The sequence below is a fragment of the Microcaecilia unicolor genome, chromosome 3 (genome assembly GCF_901765095.1).
Source record: "Microcaecilia unicolor chromosome 3, aMicUni1.1, whole genome shotgun sequence".
Lineage (NCBI taxonomy): Eukaryota > Metazoa > Chordata > Amphibia > Gymnophiona > Siphonopidae > Microcaecilia > Microcaecilia unicolor.
The window spans coordinates 419282408-419302243 of NC_044033.1; the positions used below are offsets into that span (position 1 = coordinate 419282408).

Here is a 19836-nt window from a genome sequence, read left to right on the forward strand (position 1 = left end):
CTCCTTAGCTGATGCTCTGTGACACTTTTTTTCAGGCTCCCATGGCCATTTTAAATTGGCATGATTTTTTTTTTGTTACATTTGTACCCCGCGCTTTCCCACTCATGGCAGGCTCAATGCGGCTTACATGGGGCAATGAAGGGTTAAGTGACTTGCCCAGAGTCACAAGGAGCTGCCTGTGCCTGAAGTGGGAATCAAACTCAGTTCCTCAGGACCAAAGTCCACTCCTCCACTCTTGCAGCTGCGGGATCTGTGCTGCCTCTTCAGGTTGGGCATATTTCTGGACCTTATACATGTGCTGGTAAGGTTTCTGGCTGTATTGTAACTCCTGGGCCTCTGGTGCCTTTTTTCCCCAGCGTTTGTTCTTTCAGTGCATCAAGCCTGTATTCTGCAAAGGTCTCCAGCATGCACAGTCTTCTGCCTGTCTCTTTCTCCTTGCAAGCTTCTTAGCCTCTGCAATTGGATTCTGTGAGTGAAGGGAGATGTTTGGAACTGGTCTCTGAGGCAACTTATTTGGCTCCTCCATTTTCCCTTCAGTGTGAATTTGGCTTGGCAGCAGCTTCACTACCTTCTGTTTTTCTGTGACTTGAGGAGGGTGAGATTCTGACTGATGATGAGGGATGTTCCTACAGCTGTTAATTTTTTTCCCCAAGGAGGAATTGACTTTCTTTATGTCTAAGGCTCTGGAGGCTCTGCGGGTTTATAGCTTAGTCACAAAACCCCTCAGTCTTTACTTTTGGGATGCGTTCCCTGTACATGAGGCTATGCACATGCTCATTTTGACTCAATGGACAGATTCCAATCTCAGAGTGGCTTTGGCCATAACTCGCCTTTCTTGTATTGCTCATGATGACCTTGGGAGGCTTACATTATCTTAAGTTAATTCTTTGATGGCTGCAGGCACAAGAAAATAAAAACCAACCACCCTGCTTGTGGAAAGTGGAATGGCTTTAAAGGATGTACTGGATGAGACGTTGGGGTCTTCTTGACCTGCTCCTGTCTCTGGCCTAGCTCCCTGCTCTGCTGGCTGCAGTTGCACAGTGTGGTCGAGCCTAACGGCCGCTCCCAGGTCACAGTCTCGGGTCCATATCTGGTTTAGCTCAGAGCTTTATGCCCTTTATCAGGGGTTAATGCTATTGTAATGTACTCAATAGGGAATTTCCCTTTAGGATCACCCAGAGCCCAAGAGGAGCTGTCAGCCTGGGAGGGGTGGGTGTTCTGTCCACCACAATTGCTGTCGTGTGCTGGCCCCTTCAACGTGTGGCCTGATGCTCCCCAGCAGTAACATCTGGGGTTATTTTACAGACTATAACGCGACTTGCTGTGTGTATTTGGTACATGCAGCAAGTTGTATTAGAGTGTTTATGTAGTAATGAGCTGCTTTACATGCATTTGCATGTTTTGCCTCATTACTGTGTGACAGTGGATAATCTAAATATTGCTGCGTTAGGGCATGACAGCCAGCATTAGAGCCCTTTAACAAATGTTAAGTGCCAAATGACACAGGTTAGTGCCCTAACACAGCTTGATTACCTACCACTTAATGTTTGGGATTGGAAAAGGATTGAAATTTTGTAGCAAGACTTGAAGTGAGCTATTCATACAAGGAAACCCTCAAATGTTTCAGAATTGGAGCAGTTTTGTTGGAAGAATGGGCGTATTGATCAACATTTACAGGAAATATTTAGTTGAAGTTATCACTGCATAAGGAAGCACCACTAGTTATTGAATGAAAGGTTTACATGCCTTTTTTTTCACACACACAAATGCACAACTGCTTTCCCTGGGATTTGTAGTATGGAATGTTGCCATGATTTGGGTTTTCTGACCTGGCTTGGCCACTGTTTGGAAAACAAGATACTGGGCTAGATGGACCATTGGTCTGACCCAGTATGGCTAATCTTATATTACTACTCTGAGCAATTATTTAGTGGAGTTACTTTTTCTCTTGCCATATCTTGAGTGTCCATTGTGATAAAATATAGATCATTCTAGTATGTTCACTGAAGCCCAGTGTCAAGGCATTTTGGTGGAACTAATGCTGTGGATTTGTGGAATGAAGACCGAAACCTGCTGTAACCCTCTTCTCATTTTTCCTTGCATCTGATTGGGCTGTAAGTAAGAATTTATTGGTGTTTTAATTTTAAATGTTACCCCTGGAGCTGTTATGGTGCAACAGTAAGGAGGAAACAAAATCACAGTAAATGATGTTTTGTTTCAAAGATTGTAAACCAGTCTATTTAAAAAAAACAAACCAATGAAATGCTCACATGAAAATGTCACATTTTGTTGATTTCTTTTCTCTGAGGACAAGCAGGATGCGATAGTCTGGCTGATGGATAAGGTCATCCGATGGAGCCTAGTGCGGAAATTGCTTCCCAGCGATCATTCCAGAAGACTTTGAGAGTGGCTCACCACACATGTGCATGCCTCCCCCCCCCCAAAAGAAATCATTGTCATACAGGAACAGATCTTTTCTCTGGAGCAGTGTGGATGCATTCTTGCTTCCTTCCTCACAGCTCACATCTTCAAGTTTTTTTCTCACTGTGGTTGTGGTATAATAACTTGCTTTTTTGCTTCTAAGTGTTTGTGCAGGGCCAGTGTTCTCTCTATCTCCCTTCTTTTATTTCCTTAGGATTTTCAGTACTTCAAAGTTTCCTTTGTTTTCTGCAGTCCACTAGGTCCCCTTAGGCCTTAAACACCCGATTGGGGATTTTTTTCACCATCGTACCGTTTTGCTTTGGTTATTTTTCCTATTATGTCTCAGAAAACTTTAACAAGTGCATCTGTTCCAGCTGGACCATGTCTCATATGGAAACTCGTAACTGGTGCCTGTGGGCCCGATCATAATCCCTCTTCCTGAAACCTTTATTGATTAGATGTCAGGAAGAGTCTTAAAGGTCAGTGTGAACAGATTTTTGGTGCCAAGAAGCTCAGTCCATGAACTTTGGCATTGGAGGCATTGGTCTGTATGTGTCTGGGGAGCTGCATTGGATACCTGGAGTTACATTGGTATCGAGAGGGCCTCCACCTTTCTCGATGTTGTGCGTTGATAGTGGCTGTAGGGATCCAGGCATCCCTCAATCCTCTCCTGATGGTGAGAAAAGATTTGTCATCTTCATCAACACTGAGGGACTTTTAATGCTATTTGTCGGGTGGAGGCCAAGAAGCATCAACACTGATCCCTCTTGAGGCACAGTGTTGACAGCATTGAGACATTGAGAACATCGATATTCTCAAAGTGGCCCAATGTGAGGGCCACTTATCCTCCCAGGAACTGGACAGTGTACACTAAGGTCTATCAAGCCAAGACCAGCTCACTGATACTACCCCAATGACTTTGAAGGATGTGACTTTCGGCTGAACCGAGGAGGTCTCAAAGGGCCTCGGGGTTGTCTGCACCAAACTGGTGTCAATCTCCGACCTCCTCTGGGAACCAGGATCCTAATACTTCGATGCTCCTTGCCCAGGCCTAACCATAGTGTCATTCATGCGAGGCTGGCCGATGTTTCCAGCAGAGTACTTCAGTGAGCGTGATTCTGACTGTTCCTGGGTGTCTGAGGAGGTACCAAAGAGCCTCTTGGAGGAGGGTTCCTTAGTCTTCCCTCAGACCCATCACCTCCAGAGGAGCTCTCCTTTTTTTTGTTTTATGTGGGAGATGGCCAAGTCTGTCCCATTTGTTTTGGAAACTGAGGATGAGCTCAAGGCTGAGACATTGGATGTCCTCCAGTTTGACACCCTCCTCCTCTGGAAGCTCAGTACCCATGCATAAAATCCCTAAACTAGCACAGGTGTTCAGTGGGAGACCTGACCCCCCCCCCCCCCCCCCCCCCCCCCCCCCCCCCCCCCGGTAATGCATCAGGTTAATAAGAAGGTCGACTTTATGTACAGAGTCCAGAAAGCTCTGGGATACAAGAAGCATCATCTTCAGCATTCAGTAGTAGCCGAATCTTCTCTCAAAGGGTCAAGAGTTCCAAGATTCACTCCCCGTTGCCCCTGAGGAGAGAGGCTAGGACCTTGGGTCTTTAGTTTTGTCAAAATGCTATACCCACTTTCCACATAGTGTCCTTTCAGCTCTTAAAGAGTATGCAGTTGCAGAACATTGTGTGCAGTCTGGAGTTCATGGATACTCTCTCCTGGGACAAGGCTGAGGAGCTCTGTCAGATAGTAGCCAAAGAAAGGGTGTGTCAAAGTACATGGTCCAGGTATCCTATGATGCTTTCAATATGATGTCTAGGCCATGGCCTCCACAATGGGTTTTGGGTTGTTCAGAATCACTTGGCTGCGTGCCTCAGACCTGGCACCAGTAGTTCCAGAGAAGATTGCGGATGTTCTGTGCCAAGGAGGCAAAAGGTTTAGTGGTAACGTGGAGGAGGTTGCAGACCTTATCAAGAAAGGCTCTGAGACCATCAAGTCAATATCCTGGGGCACTCCTGTCTTGACCTTCACATCCAAGAGGTTTTCTGGTAGAGGGCAATGGAGAACTTACTACTCTGAGGCATTGGTTCCTTTTCCCCTCTCAACCACTCCAGAACAACCAGGGCTCTTTCTCCTGCCCCAGGTAGCAAAGGGCTCAGAAGTACCAGATGGCTCCTCAGTCAAAGCAGGGGAAGAAATTTTGACTAGCTGCAGGAGAGCATAGCTGAAATTTCTGTGTCTGTTGCCAGATGACATTCCAGTAGGAGGGGGCTGAATTTTTCTAAGAAAGGTGGCTCCTTGTAATCTCAGACTGACGGGTTCTCAAAATAGTCCAGACAAGCTACACACTGCAGTTGGAACACACACTTTCAAATTGCCCACTGAGAATGTCGAAGTTAAGCTCTCAGTGTCAAGAGTTGTTTACAAAGGAACTTTCCCCCCCTTTGCTGGCCAGTCCAATTGAATCACTGAGGGGAAAAAGGGAATGCATTTTATTCTAAGCATTTCATGGTTAACAGACAGGGGGATTTTGTTGCATCCTAGACCTGAGGACCCTGAACAAGTATCTGGCAAAGCAAAAGTTCAGGATTGTTGCTCTAGGCACCCTACTCCCAATGATTCAGGAACAAGATTGGTTATGCTTTATGGACTTGAAGGGTGCCTATACGTATATGAGATGAATCCCAGTCACAGAAGTATCAGATTCCGAGTAGGAAAACACCACTACCAGTAGTTCTGCCATTCGGCCTCGCATCAGCACTCGTGGTCTTTATAAAATGTCTAGTAGCAGTTGCAGCATTGCTACACAGACTGGGGTGCACATATGTTTTGCTACTTGGATGACTGGCTGGTCAAGAGTGCATCAGAGGAAGGTGCAAATGAATCAGTTCACAGAACCATTCAGGTGCTAGAGCTACTAGGGTTCATGATAAACTACCCCAAGTCCCACCTCAACCCATTCCAACAATTGGAGTTCATAGATACAACTCAAGCCAGTGCTTTCCTCTCAGCTCAGTGAATAGAGGCTGTCACCTCTGTGATTCAGAAGGTTTAACGGAGTCATCAGGTATAAGTATGGCACATGTTGAGATTGTTAGGCTACATGACTTTTGCCATGCATGTCACACCCATGGCACACGTCAGTTTGAGGACAGCTCTCTCTGTCTTATGGTCTTAGGCCATGGGGAACCTTCAGGATGCCATCACTATCATGCCTTCCCTCAAAACTTCTCTGTCTTTGTGGCTAATTCACAACGGTGGTGGGAGGCGGGGATAGTGCTGGACAGACTTATACGGTCTGTGCCAGAGCCGGTGGTGGGAGGCGGGACTGGGAGACCGGGTGGTGGGAGGCGGGTTGGGAGACAGGGACAGTGCTGGGCAGACTTATATGGTCTGTGCCAGAGCCGGTGGTGGGAGGCGGGGCTGGTGGTTGGGAGGCGGGGATAGTGCTGGGCAGACTTATACGGTCTGTGCCCTGAAGAGGACAGGTACAAATCAAAGTAGGGTATACACAAAAAGTAGCACATATGAGTTTATCTTGTTGAGCAGACTGGATGGACTGTGCAGTCTTTTTCTGCCGTCATCTAATATGTTTTATAGGTAATTTGGACAAGGGACTCCCATTCCAAATTTTTCATCCCCACAAGACACAGTTGACATACATTGAAGCTGGGGTGGGGAGCTCATAGAGATATGCTTCTCATCCAGGGTCAGTGGTATGCTCTGGAAAAATAACAACAAATCAATTCCTAGAGCTTAGAGCTACCTGGAATGTTCTAAAGGCTTTCAGAGATCAGCTGACAAACTAAATTATCTTGATCAATCAATTAGGCTGCAATGCACTATGTGACAAACAAGGAGGCACAGGTTCATACTTCCTGTGTCAGGAAGCAGTCAAGATTCAGAGATAGGCCACCGCTCGGGATGTTGTTCAGATCTGCTTACCTGGCAGAAAATAAAAAATAATTATCTGGTGGACAGGCTGAGTAGGGTCATGCAGCTGCATGAATGGTGCCCAAATTTCAGCATCACCCGGAAGATCTTTCGAGAGTGGGACACCCCTCGGTCATTCTTTTTTGTTGAGGTGAGTGACAAAAATGTCTCTCAGTTATGCTCTAGACTGGTATTACATGACAAACTAGCCTTGGGTGCCTTTCTCCTAAACTGGGTAAAAGGTCTTCTATATACATATCTTCCAATGCCTCTTATATCGAAAACTGTCCTGAAACTCAAGCAGGACCAGGGAACCGTGATACTGGCCACGACAAATCTGGTTCGCTGTGCTTCTAGAACTAACCTCTAAATATCTGCGGTGACTGACTCTCATCACTCAGAACAAGGGGTCCCTCTTGCATCTTGCCCTCTAGTCCCTGGCCCTCATGGCTTGAATGTTGAAAGGTCAGAGGTGAACTCTTTGAACCTACCGGAGGGCGACTCTCAGGTTCTGCTTGCTTTCAGGAGAGCATCTGGTAGACATTTACATGTTTCAAATGGAATATGTTTGCTGTGGTGTGAGGGCAAGGCCCTAGAACAGTGTTTCCTAAGTCGGTCCTGGAGTACCCCCTTGCCAATCAGGTTTTCAGGGTATCCACAATGAATATACATGAAATTGATTTGCATGCACTGCCTCCATTATATGCAAATCTCTTTCATGCAAGGGGGTATTCCAGGGCTGACTTAGGATCTAGGGCAGTGTTTCCCTTCTCATGTTCCACACAAAATCTGTTTGACTACCATTTAATCTTACCTGAGTTAGGTATTAGAAGTGGAGGAGTGGCCTAGTGGTTAGGGTGGTGGACTTTGGTCCTGGGGAACTGAGTTTGATTCCCACTTCAGGCACAGGCAGCTCCTTGTGACTCTGGGCAAGTCACTTAACCCTTCATTGCCCCGTGTAAGCCGCATTGAGCCTGCCATGAGTGGGAAAGCGCGGGGTACAATGTAACAAAAATAAAATAATATTAAGATTGACGCAATAAGGGTTTAGTTCAATGTAATTGGAGCTTATCACTGTGTAGAGAGTAAGCCCATATCTGCTCAGCCTTTAGTTGTTTTTTTCTTGAAGGGCTTGCTCTTTCTAGAACCTCCCATCAAGCTCCCCCCACTCCCCCATAGTTTCATGGGATCTCAGGTTCTTACCCATCTGATGTAAGCTCCTTCTGAACTCTGGGCATTTGTCACCTCAAGTATGTAACCTGTGAGATCTTGTTTTTGGTGTTGGTCATTTCAGCTTGCAGTGTCAGTGAACTCCAAGCCTTAGTAGCTGATCCACTTTATACAAAGTTTTTCAACAACAGAGTGATTTTGCATATGCATCCTAAGTTTCTTTATTTTTCCCCAGAACACATGCTCAGCAAAGTGAAAGTGTATTGCACACTCTGGACTGTGAGAAAGCTTTGGTCTTCTGTCTGGAGTCCACCCAGCTGCTAATGGTAAATGCAGTCTTTCAAATTGATTTGCAGACTGCATATCCTTTACTTATGCCCAGGCTGGGCTGACCTTAGAGGGTCATGTCACAGGTCAGAATGCCAGAGCCATGGCTGCCACAATAGCCCACCTGAGAGCCTCCATAAAGGAGATTTGCAGAGCTGCAACATGGACTCAATCCATACATTCACCTCTCACTAGTGTCTGGAACAGGATTCCTGACGCAACAGCTGTTTTGGTCAGATAGTCCATCAGAATTTGTTTGGAGTCTAGAATCCAATTCTATCCCCTGGGCCTATGTGCTTTCAATTCCAGGCTATCCAAAAAATAAAAAATAAAAGAACAATTAAAAAATTAAAATCCCTAAAACAAAAGTTGTATTCATTCCTTATTTGTTTGTAGTTTCAGGCCTTGCCTGTTGCAGACTTCTTTTTTCTTGGAAGCTAGGGATCCCATTAGTCAGATTATCTGCATCCTGCATGTGCTCAGAGAAAGCAAAGGCACTCAGCTGTAGCAGATGTTCTCTGAGGACAGCAGGATGCGCTTTCGTCTCCTTGGAGTTGCGTTCTGTCAGCTATAGTATTAGACTGATCTAGTCCTGAGTGGGAAGGCACGTTCATGCACGATGATCCACTGTCAAAGGTTTCTGGAATGGTTATTGGGGAGCAATTCCCGTTCTGGTTTCCATCATATGACATCACCCATTAGTCAGACTATGCATCCGGCTGGCCTCTGAGAACACTGCTATAGGTGAGTAACTTTGCTTTAGTCTATGTGTATGTTTATAATGTAACAGATTTTTTTGTTGTATGTAACAGGCAATCGTATTTGGGGAAAAGAGCTTAAAGGTATACAACTGTGCCATGTGGCCTGGTCCCCAGATAGCAAGATCCTACTCTTTGGAATGGCAAATGGAGAAATACACATTTATGACAGCCAAGGAAATTTTATTGTAAGTTTTGTAAGAAAAGCATTATGTTCTCCTGTGTTTGGAAATAATTTATTTTAGAGATTGGTGACTTTGTGTATGGCCTAGCATTTTGCAAGCTGCTAAGAATTAATTTCCAGTTTTGCCAATTGTGGTTCTGTCTTGCTTTTTCAAATAAGGCCTTTAAAGTTCCTGCAGCTGACATTAATCATGGTCTTAGGATTAATGCTGCATTGCCATGGAGCTTTTTCCTGCAATAAAGTACCAGGGGCTGTTCAGCCAAGAGACTGATTGGCTTACGTTCTTCATATCTATGTATCTGGTAAAATACACAGATACAGTATAATGCAGTTCATTGGCAGTTTGACTGTTCTTCAGGCTGTGGGGTAATCTTACTGTGCAACACTTCTTAAAATTAAAAAGGTTTTTATTTTTTTAAATAAAGGAATAGATTTTATTGCTGGTTGTCATACTGTTTGAGACCTTCACAGTTTTCTTCATTTTTCCGATCTTTTGGTCCTCTTGACAAAACTTACACCCAGTTTTAGAAGTGAGAAGGTGGTGGTGGCTGGTGCGTTTAGCCCATCTTCTAGCTTACTTTTTTTAGTTTTCTCTTTATTCCCATTTTGTTTCATTGCCAGCAGGTGGTGGCAGTCAGCTTCAGTCGGCCCACATTGGATTGGAAAATACTAAGGTTTATATAACATCAAAGAAAGAAGGAGCTTTTTCTCCCTATTTAGTGGCAAAAGCTATACCGTGGTGTTCCCAAATGATTCTTAGTACTGTTTATTAGTTGATATTAGGGTTCTCTTTTTCTGGAGATGTTTGTGGATCATTTATACATACTTCAACAAGTTCAGATTAATTTACCTGCTGCTGAGGTCTCTAACACACTAATTCTATATATAGTGCTCAAAACTGTGTACAGAAATTCGGGCATGCAATTTAATTGCTTAATGAGCCAATTAGTGCTGATAATTGGGTGGTAATCAATTAGTGATATTTGGTAATTGGAATTTATGCAGCAACTTTATAGTCTCTATTTTATAAAGATGTACACATACATTTTTTTATGTGGCTCAGAAAAAGGGGTGTGGCCATGAAAGGGACATGGGCAGGTCAGAGGCATTTCTAGGATTTGCGCTCAGTGTTATAGAATTTGGGGGATTAAATGATAAAATCATCCATGGAAATGCTCCGGCATACATGTCAGACCTTATTGATTTACCTCCCAGGAACGCTAAAAAATCAGCATGTACATTCTTGGGACTCCACTTCCCTAGTTGTAAAGGTTTAAAATACAAACTAGTTCATGCATCCTGCTTTTCTTACATTGGCACACAACTGTGGAATACACTACCACTTAAAGTAAAAAATATTCATGACCTTACCAACTTCCAAAAATCACTAAAGACCTACCTTTTTAACAAGACTTACCATAATAATCAATAACAGGAACTCCAACACATCATTACTTACTAGAGAATCTGTCTGTTTTTTGATTTATTGAATTGTTTAATCAGTCTGTTTTCTGATTTATTGAATTGATTTTATCCATTATGTTACACTTGTTCTTTATGTAACCAATGGTTTTATCTACTCTTGATTGACGATTGTTAGGATGTATTATTGTAAGCCACATTGAGTCTGCAAATAGGTGGGAAAATGTGGGATACAATTGCAACAAATAAATAAATAATTTAGGTGTGAGGAATTAAACCAGGGTTCAGTTGGTATAAATCTTCACACCCAAAGTTGGGCACATAGTCCTGTGCTAAGTGCTATTCTATAAAAGGCGCCCAACTTGGAGTGCCATGTATAGAATAGCACATAGCGCATTTTATTTGCGCCCAGATTTGGACGCCATTTACAGAATTGAGTTCTAAATTGCTTTACAAGGCAAACTGTATATTATGTACGATCTGTCTTTTCACATTATTAGACTGATGAACTTTAAATAATTATTTTGTGCCATGCAGGTGAAAATGGCACTAAACTGTTTGGTAAATGTGACTGGCGCATTCAGTATTGCTGGAATGCATTGGTACCCTGGTTCAGAAGGCTACATTGAGCCAGACTGTCCTTGCCTTGCTATTTGTTTTGACAACGGCAGATGCCAGATAATGAAACATGAGAATGATGATAGTAAGTACAATTTGCTTTTTATACCAGATTATATTTTGCCTTTGAACAGTAATTTTGTTCTTTTATTTTTTTTATTGGCAGTGGATTTTAAAAATGTTTTTGGACTATGGTGAATTAGTTTTTTCATTTGAATTGTGTAATTAGATGTTTTTAATTGTACTTTACCAGGTATGCCTGGTGTCTTTTCTATGTAAACCTCATAGAACTTTACAGGATGTTTACAGTATAGAAATATTTTTTAGATTAGATTAGGCAGATCATACTAAAAACATACATAATCATAAAACACATTGTAAGCTAAACAATCGGTGAAACAATAACACAAAATTATCAAAACAATAACAATACAACATGAACAAAGCCACCAGAATAAAAATGTTTCCATTTCTTTGCTATCAGTATAATGAGTAACAATTCATGATGTCAAGTAGATCTCCACACTGGGCATGTTAAATCTCTGCGCTACCTATGCCTCAAGAGGCCTGTTTCACATTCAGAAAAGTTTTAAGATCCATAAAAGTTTTACTAAATAAAAGTACCTTCAATAATGTTTTAAATGGAGCAGTGTCTGAAATCATCCTAAAGGGAGCTGATTCCAAGCAATTAGTCCTGCAATAGAGAATGAAACACTTCCTCAGAATATTACTTCCTTAAGGCTGGACAGACAAATGACATGTCCCTTAGCTAAATCTCATCAGACTGTTCTTCATTATTATCAAGGATAATTTGGTAAATCCATTCCCATGTAAAAAGTGTATGAATAGTTTTCTGTGTGCAGACTTCAATGGATTTTCAAAGTAAAAGTATGTGCATATTTTCACTTTGATAATTAACTCAGGGAAAAGTTTTATTTATATTTATTTACATTTATATCCCACATTATTCCATACAAGCCTTTTAGCATGCACAAGATTTCAGGGTTAATTTATATGCATATGCTAGACTTTTTAAAATATGCACATAAATACAAACACCATTTCAATCCCATCCTGGAAATTCGTCCATTCAGACTGGGTAAACTTATATGCAAACAACAAAAATGGACAAAGGTTCAGGCAGATTCAAAGTCCCACATATGAATTGAAACCAGTAAAATGCACAGGCAATTGAATCCATAAGAAATCCCCAAAGCATTTCTTTTTCTTTTTTTTTTTTTCTCTTTATTTATACATATGTCATACTGTGATGCAGGGAATACCTCCGATAATTATGTAGAATAGAGCTAGTTTACTCATTTTGGATGTTTCTTCACAGGTTCAAAACAAACAATCAAAAATTCTCATAAAACATTTACCCCCCCTCCCTTGTTTACTTAACCGTTCAACAATGCCGACACAGCCTATTCAAAGTGAATGGGCTGTTTTGTCATTAGTGCACGGCAGCCACGAGCGCAGCTTAGTAAAAAGAGGGGTTAACTTTCAATTAGTTTTACTCAGCTTTCAATAAGTAGAGTTATCTAATCAGTAGCTATTGCATGATATTGGCAAGTTTTTACTGGAGGCTGTATCAGAGGCTATAATATTTATTTAAATTTTGACGAGAAGGAAAAATGAATGACTATATCAAATTTTACTTGGACTTCATAACTTCATGACCATCAATAATTCTAAAAATCTTAATAGTATCGCTAATATTGTTTTTATGTTATGCTGTTAGATGATTAGATTTAAGCGGGGTATAAGTTTTATAAATTAAATAAATAAAGCACAACTCTTGAAAATAAAAATGTCCCAATTAATAATAATAGAGGTATGTGTTGTGTTTGTTGAAATAAGAATCAGTTTGCTTCCCCCCATTTTATTTATTTATTTATAGAGTTCTCATAGTACTTATAAAGGGACCCTTTTTCGAAAGTGCGGTAGGGTTACCGCTAAGGTAGCGTGTGCCAAAACAGAACTACTGCCAGGTGCTCCTGAGTGCTCTCAGGTGTCCGGTGGTAGTTCTGATTTTGGAGTGCTCCATTTTCCGCAGTAGAAAATAATTTTCTATTTTCTACCGTGTGGGGTGTTCCTGGCAGTATTTGGCAGCGCAGCCACATTGCGGCACATTGCCCACCTCTTCAATGCAGCTTTCGGCACATAACCATTTACCTCTATTCAGGAAACCTAGACTGCCCCAATTTGATTGACTGCATACTTTGTCCTTTAGATTGTAAGCTCCTTTGAGCAGGGACTGTCCTTTCTTGTTAAATTGTACAGTGCTGCGTGACCCTGGTAGCACTTTAGAAATGTTAAGTAGTAGTAGTAGGTTAGTGCGTAAGTCCTTACTGCCTTCTAAATAGGTGGCAGTAAGGGCTTAGGCAGTAAATGGCCGTGTGCTAATTTTAATATTGGCGCATTGCCATTTAATGCGCCATTTAAAAGAAAGGCCTTTTTCCCGCTGTGGTAAAAAGTAGGTTAGTGAACAGCAACTTCACGTTCCAAAACTACTGCGGGCCACTTTTTACCATGGCTTACTAAAAGTACCCCAACATTTTTTAGCTGTGCGATTGGGGTCGTCATGTCCATCAACTCTGCTACAATAGCATCATAATTAAAGTTCTTAGAGAAAATTTTGTATTTTTACATTCTGCGACCAAGAGTCCCTTTTATAGAAGGTATAGTTTTAAATGGATGCTGATTGCATCACCTAGTCCAGGACTTATGACAAGCATAAGTAGAGCTTTGTGGAGCACAAGATAGCTAGCGGGCAGTAACAATCAACACACTAGCTGTCACAGCTGGCCACGCCCTGTTCCCATCCCCTACCCTTGTTAAACAGCTAGTGCGGGTTTAATGCTGCACTACTGTCTACCTCATGGTAAAACCTGTACTAGCTGCTTAATGCAGCTTAATAAAAGAAGTGATATAAAACCCGTTCTAGCTGCTTAATGCAGCTTATAAAATTACTACGTATTCTCTTGGTATCACACTAGCCTGCTTAACAAGATCTTATAGTTGTCTTAAATTATTAATACATGAAAAAGATAACTGAAATGTACTTGTTAATCACCGCTTGATCATTTCACCGGTGTCATATTCAGACACCCTGAAATGGCATCTCATTTAAATAGATCTTTGGTCATTCATCTTGAATGACCAATGTGAGTCCATGCCAGTGTTTGTCATTGTCCAAATTATTAATTACATTTAGTTTGCCATGATTCATATCATAGTACTAGACCATTCGTAAACGGTGGGTTGTGCCCCCCCCCCCCCCCCCCCAAGCAGATAGAGGCATCCTTCTCGATCTATGTGCTGCTTTTCATGCTGATTACCACCTACTCCTTGATATGCTGTCCTCACTTGAATTTTGAGGCTCTGTTCTTTCTTGGTTTTCTTCTTATCTCTCCCATCTCTCTTTTAGTGTATTCTCTAGTGGCTCCTCCTCCTCTTCTATCCCACTATCAGTTGGTGTACCTCAAGGCTCTGTCTTGGGACCTCATCTTTTCTGCATCTATACTTCTTCCCTTGGTGGTCTGATCTCCTCCCTTGGTTTTCAGTATTACCTTAATGCTGATGACTCCAGATCTACCTCTCCACACAGATTTCAGTAGGAATCCAGGCCCAAGTCTCAGCCTACCTGTCTGTCATTACTGACTGGATGTCTCGCTGCCACCTGAAACTAAACATGATCAAGATTGAGCTTCTTATCTTTCCCCCTAAAGCCACCACTCTTCTTCCCCCCCATTCTCTGTCTCTGTGGATAACACACACATCTTTCCTGTCTCATCAGCTCGTAACCTTGGGGTCATCTTTAAATCCTCTTTCTCTGCAAATATCCAGCAGACTGCTAAAATCTTTTTCTTTCTCTATAATATCACCACTACCAAAACCGTATCCACCCTCTTATCACCTTACGCTTAGACTACTGCAACTTGCTTCTCACAGGTCTCCCACTAAGCCATCTCTCTCCCCTTCAGTCTGTTCAAAATTCTGCTGCACAACTTGTATTCCACCAGTGTCGCAATGCTCATATTAGCCCTCTTCTCAAGTCACTTCATTGGCTCCCTATCCATTTCCACATTCAGTTCAAACTCCTCTTATTGACTTACAAGTGCATTCACTCTGCAGTTCCTCAGTACCTCTCCACTCTTCTTTCCCTACACTCCTCCCCGGGAACTCCGTTCATCGGGTAAATCTCTTATCTGCACCCTTCTCCTCCACTGCCAACTCTCTTCATTTTATTGTGCTGCACCATATGCCAAGAATAGACTTCCTGAGTCAGTAAGTCAAGCTCCAGCTCTAGCTGTCTTCAAATACAGGCTAAAAGCCCACCATTTGAGGCTGCTTTTAACTCCTAATTCCAATTCGCTTGTTCAATGCCCATGTCTGTTTTATTATTCCCACCTGCTTAGAACTCTGATTGAGGTAATATAATATCACAAGGTTATTAAAATTTTATCATATTTACCAATACTTTCTGATATTTCCGGAACAGAATTTCAGAAGAAAGGAATGAACAAACTGGAAAATTTTAATTTTTCCTGAGGAAAAGCAGTCCAATTTCTTCTCACAAGTGGGTGACTCCAACCACGTTGCCTAGTCCAAGACTTATGACAAGCATAAGTAGAACTTTGTGGAGCGCAAGACACGCTCCTTGCATGCGCAAGTGCCTTCGCACCCGTCGTGAGAATGCAGTGAGCTCAGTTCTTTTTCTACCGTGTAGAGAATGACATGGGGACGGGGAACCGCGGGGACGGTGACAGATCCCATGGGGATGGGGCAGGGATGGGGACAGAGCCCACAGGGACGGGGACAGGGGACAAACTTTGTCCCCGTGTCATTTTCTACTTTGAAGCCTGTTAATGAACTGGACTGTTGTTTATGTTTAAGTGATGCATACAAAGATATTTTGATTTTTTGGAAAAACAAGCAAACATACTGGCCACAACTAGCAAAATTTGCATGGGAGTGGCCTAGTGGTTAGGGTGGTGGACTTTGGTCCTGGGGAACTGAGGAACTGAGTTTGATTCCCAGCACAGGCAGCTCCTTGTGACTCTGGGCAAGTCACTTAACCCTCCATTGCCGCCGCATTGAGCCTGCCATGAGTGGGAAAGCGCGGGGTACAAATGTAACAAAAAAAAAAAAAGGGAGATCCTGTACATCCTGCTACCAGCACATCTTCTAAGAAGACAACTTCTATTCCAGGAAGGACTGTGGAAGACAGGAGAGCTAGATTGAATCCTGAGATTGTTAATGATTTCTTATTGATCCACAGATTAAAAAAACCATAACAGTGCTTTATAGGGCATATTTTTCCCCTCTAGGGCTAATAGAATGGGTTGTATTTTATACCCCTGGACATTTTAACAGTGTGAGTTAGGATTCCTTGGTGTAGTAGAAATCACCTATTGTTGGGGTTGGAAGGGTAGAGGGTGGTGGTGGGAAGGAGGGTTATTATAGCTGCTAATTGTTATTATTATTCTCTATTTCTAATTTATACACAACAGTTGCACAGCATATTCCTTTTTATATTTTAATAAAAAGATTTAAATATAAAATCATAAGTGTTCAAGGCTTCTGCAGATGAGGACAGAGCCCACGGGGATGGGACGGGGACAGAACCTGCGGGGATGGGGTGGGGACAGAGACAGAACCCACAGGGACGGGGCGGGGACAGAGACAAACTTTGTCCCCCATGTCATTCTCTACTACCGTGGTAAGGAGAGGATGATTTTTACTGTTTTGTCACATTTCTCAGCCCAAAGAGCTTTTTGTGCCATCAGGCATTTTTTTTCAACCTTTGTGTTCCCTTTTCTGGAACCCCCTCTTATTTTGTTCCTTTATTCTCTTAATTCCTTTTTTCCCCCTGGTTTTAAGTTTTCTTGCTTTTCCGTCATCACACGGCCGTTTTTAGGTCTTGACTTCGGCTGAGTTCTTCCTATTTATTTTTCTGGTGCCTTGCCCCTTTTAAAGGCACCATCGCTTCGTTTAATTTAGCTGCAGAAATTTTTCCGTTCATGTCCTCAAAGGTTCCCAGTGGCTTCAAGCACTGTACCCGGTGCAATTGGAAATCTCTGGGAAAGACACCCATTCTTGGTGTCTTAGCGTCTTGGACCCCACCACAGCCTGGCTAACTGTGTAATCTGTCTTCATATGAAGAAAACTCAAGTTTCCAGAGAAGCTCAACGCAAGAAGGTTTTTGGAGTCTAGTCTAGTTCCTCGGCATTGGCATTGAGGTCGTCAGCATTGTCATCAACATGGAGCAACGCACCGGCATCGGCAACGTTGGTAAGCATGGCTGCAGTTAGACCCTTTCACTCTGGGAGCAGTGATGTGTCGAGTGTGTCTCCATCTGCCTTGAGGCCTCCTGCTGTTCAGAGCCCCTGGGACCATCCACAGTCTGACCCGACCACGAGGCAATGTGAGGATTCTATGTCATCCTTGTCGGCACCAAGGAGCCTCGATGATGAGCTTCGGGCTAAGGCCAAGAAGCATTGTCAGTGATTGTCCTTGACACATGGTGCCGGGAGCTCCGGGACGTCGAGGGAATTGGTACCTGAGAAGCGTTGGCAGCCATACAGGAGGTGCCAATGCGTCAGTCTCCCATCAGCCAATACCCAGCTTCTGTATCGACCCCAGCGTTTCTGCAACATGCTCCTGAGCCATCACCCCAGCCTTTTCCAGTGTTTGCCCTCGATTAGCGCATTTGGGCCTTGCTCCATGAGCTGCTGGATGGCCTATTGCAATGGTGTGCATCAGCATCGGGGGTGCTTGCACCTATCCTACCTCCCGTTGGCGGCTGTGCTTGGCCTGCGGTGCGGCCTCTGATACTGATGCCTCATGCAGCCCTGGTGTCGACTGCCACCCAAACTGGCAGCCCTTCAATATCAGTGGAGGAAGCTTCGCCAGAGTCGAGGTGAGAACCGGCTTCTCAAAGCCATTCGCTTCTCAATGCCATTCCAGAGGACATGGCTCTTTCAGGTTGAGGCAGGTTTGGTCTCGGCACTCCCACTTGGAGGTGTTGTCTGACACCTAAGAGGAGTGCTCATGGGATTCAGAGGAGGGATTCACTTGAAAGGAGAATGTCTCCCCTGGGTAGCATTTCATTCCCTTCTTTTGTCAAGGAAATGGCTGTGGCCATTCCATTTCCTTTGGAAGTGGAGGACGAGACCAGAGCCAAGATGCTCAAGGTCATGGACTACGAGTTTCCTCCTAGGGAGGTGGTGACTATCACTCTCCATGAGGTACTCTAGGAAGTCCTCGTGCAGAATTGGGAGTCCCCTCTGTTGCTCTCGGTACTGCCCAAGAAGATTGATATTATACCGGATCCACAGCACACCTGGATTTGATAAGCCTCAGTTGCCTCACAATTCTGTGGTGGTGGAACCTGCTCTCAAAAGAACCAGAAGTTCTAGGGACTATGCCTCTGCTCCCCCAGTCAGAGAAGCTAGAACCTTGGATTCTTTTGGGAGTTAGATATTCCAGGCCTCTGTGCTCGTGTCACCAGTCTTACCAGCTCTTCACGAGCATTTACTTGCAAGACTTGGTGCGCAAGATGCTGACATGCGCCCACCAGAGCAAGCTGAGTCACTTTCAGGCTTATCTTTCGACACAAATCAGGAGATGGGCGTCCTTCTCCCAGGGTTGCCCAAATTGGCATAATCGAAAGCCGATTTTGGGCGTCAACAACTGCTTTCCATCGCGGGGACGACAAAAGTTCCCGGGGGCGTGTCAGAAGCATAGCGAAGGCGGGACTGGGGCGTGCTTAACACATGGGCTTCCTTGGCCGATAATGGAAAAAAGAAGGGTGTCCCTGACAAGCACTTGGCCAACTTTACTTGGTCCATTTTTTGTTACGACCAAGCCTCAAAAACGTGCCCGAACTGACCAGATGACCACCGGAGGCAATCGGGGATGACCTCCCCTTACTCTCTCAGTGGTCACTAACCCCCTCCCACCCTAAAAAAAACTTTAAAAATATTTTTTGCCAGCCTCTATACCAGCCTCAAATGTCATCCCCAGCTCCCTGACAGCAGTACGCAGGTCCCTGGAGCAGTTTTAGTGGGTGCAGTGCACTTCAGGTAGGCGAACCCAGGCCCATCTTCCCCCCTACCTGTTACACTTGTGCTGGTAAATGTGAGCCCTCAAAACCCACCACAAACCCACTGTGCCCACATGTAGGTGCCCCCCTTCATCCCTTAGGGCCATGGTAGTGGTGTACAGTTGTGGGGAGTGGGTTTTTTTTTTTGGGGGGGGGGGGGTTGGAGGGCTCAGCACCGAAGGTAAGGGAGCGATGCACCTGGGAGCAATTTCTGAAGTTCACTGCAGTACCCCCTAGAGTGCCCGGTTGGTGTCCTGGCATGTCAGGGGGACAAGTGCACTAGGAATGCTGGCTCCTCCCTCGACCAAAGGGCTTGCATTTGGTCGTTTCTAAGATGGGCGTCCTCGGTTTCCATTATCGCCGAAAACCGGGGACGACCATCTCTAAGGTCAACTTAAATGTTGAGATTTGGGCATCCCCGGCCATATTATCGAAACGAAAGATGGACGTCCATCTTGTTTCGATAATACTGGTTTCCCCGCCCCTTCACTGGGACATCCTTTGAGGACGTCCTCAGGAAAACTTGGGTGCCCCGTTCGATTATGCTCCTCCACGTCTGTTGGCCAAGCAGCAGAAGGCATGTTGAAATTCTTGGCCAGGGGCGCTTACAACACTTTTGATGTGGCATCCAGGGTCTCTGCCCAAAGCATAGCAATGCGCAGACTCTTATGGCTACATGTTTCTGACTTGGAACATTCTGTTCAGCAGCGGTTGGCGGATGACCTGTGCTGGGGGATAACCTTTTTGGAGAGAAGATTGGGTTGCTGGCCAAATCAAGAAGCACACTGTTACCATCTCTTCAATCTTTTGCCAGACACCTTCTGTATCTGCCTTCATATCTAGGAGGAGTTTTGGAAAGTCAAGGAGAGAAGCCGTAGGTACGCCACCTCTTCTTG

General features: G+C 43.9%; 1 protein-coding gene across 1 annotated transcript in view; it reads left to right on the forward strand.

The window, feature by feature from the left end:
* Positions 1 to 19836, forward strand: part of WDR35 (WD repeat domain 35) — a 228007-nt gene that overhangs the window by 34073 nt on the left and 174098 nt on the right. The window contains 2 exon segments of the mRNA XM_030198830.1: positions 8661 to 8794; positions 10750 to 10915. Coding sequence (XP_030054690.1) covers positions 8661 to 8794; positions 10750 to 10915 — 300 coding nt within the window.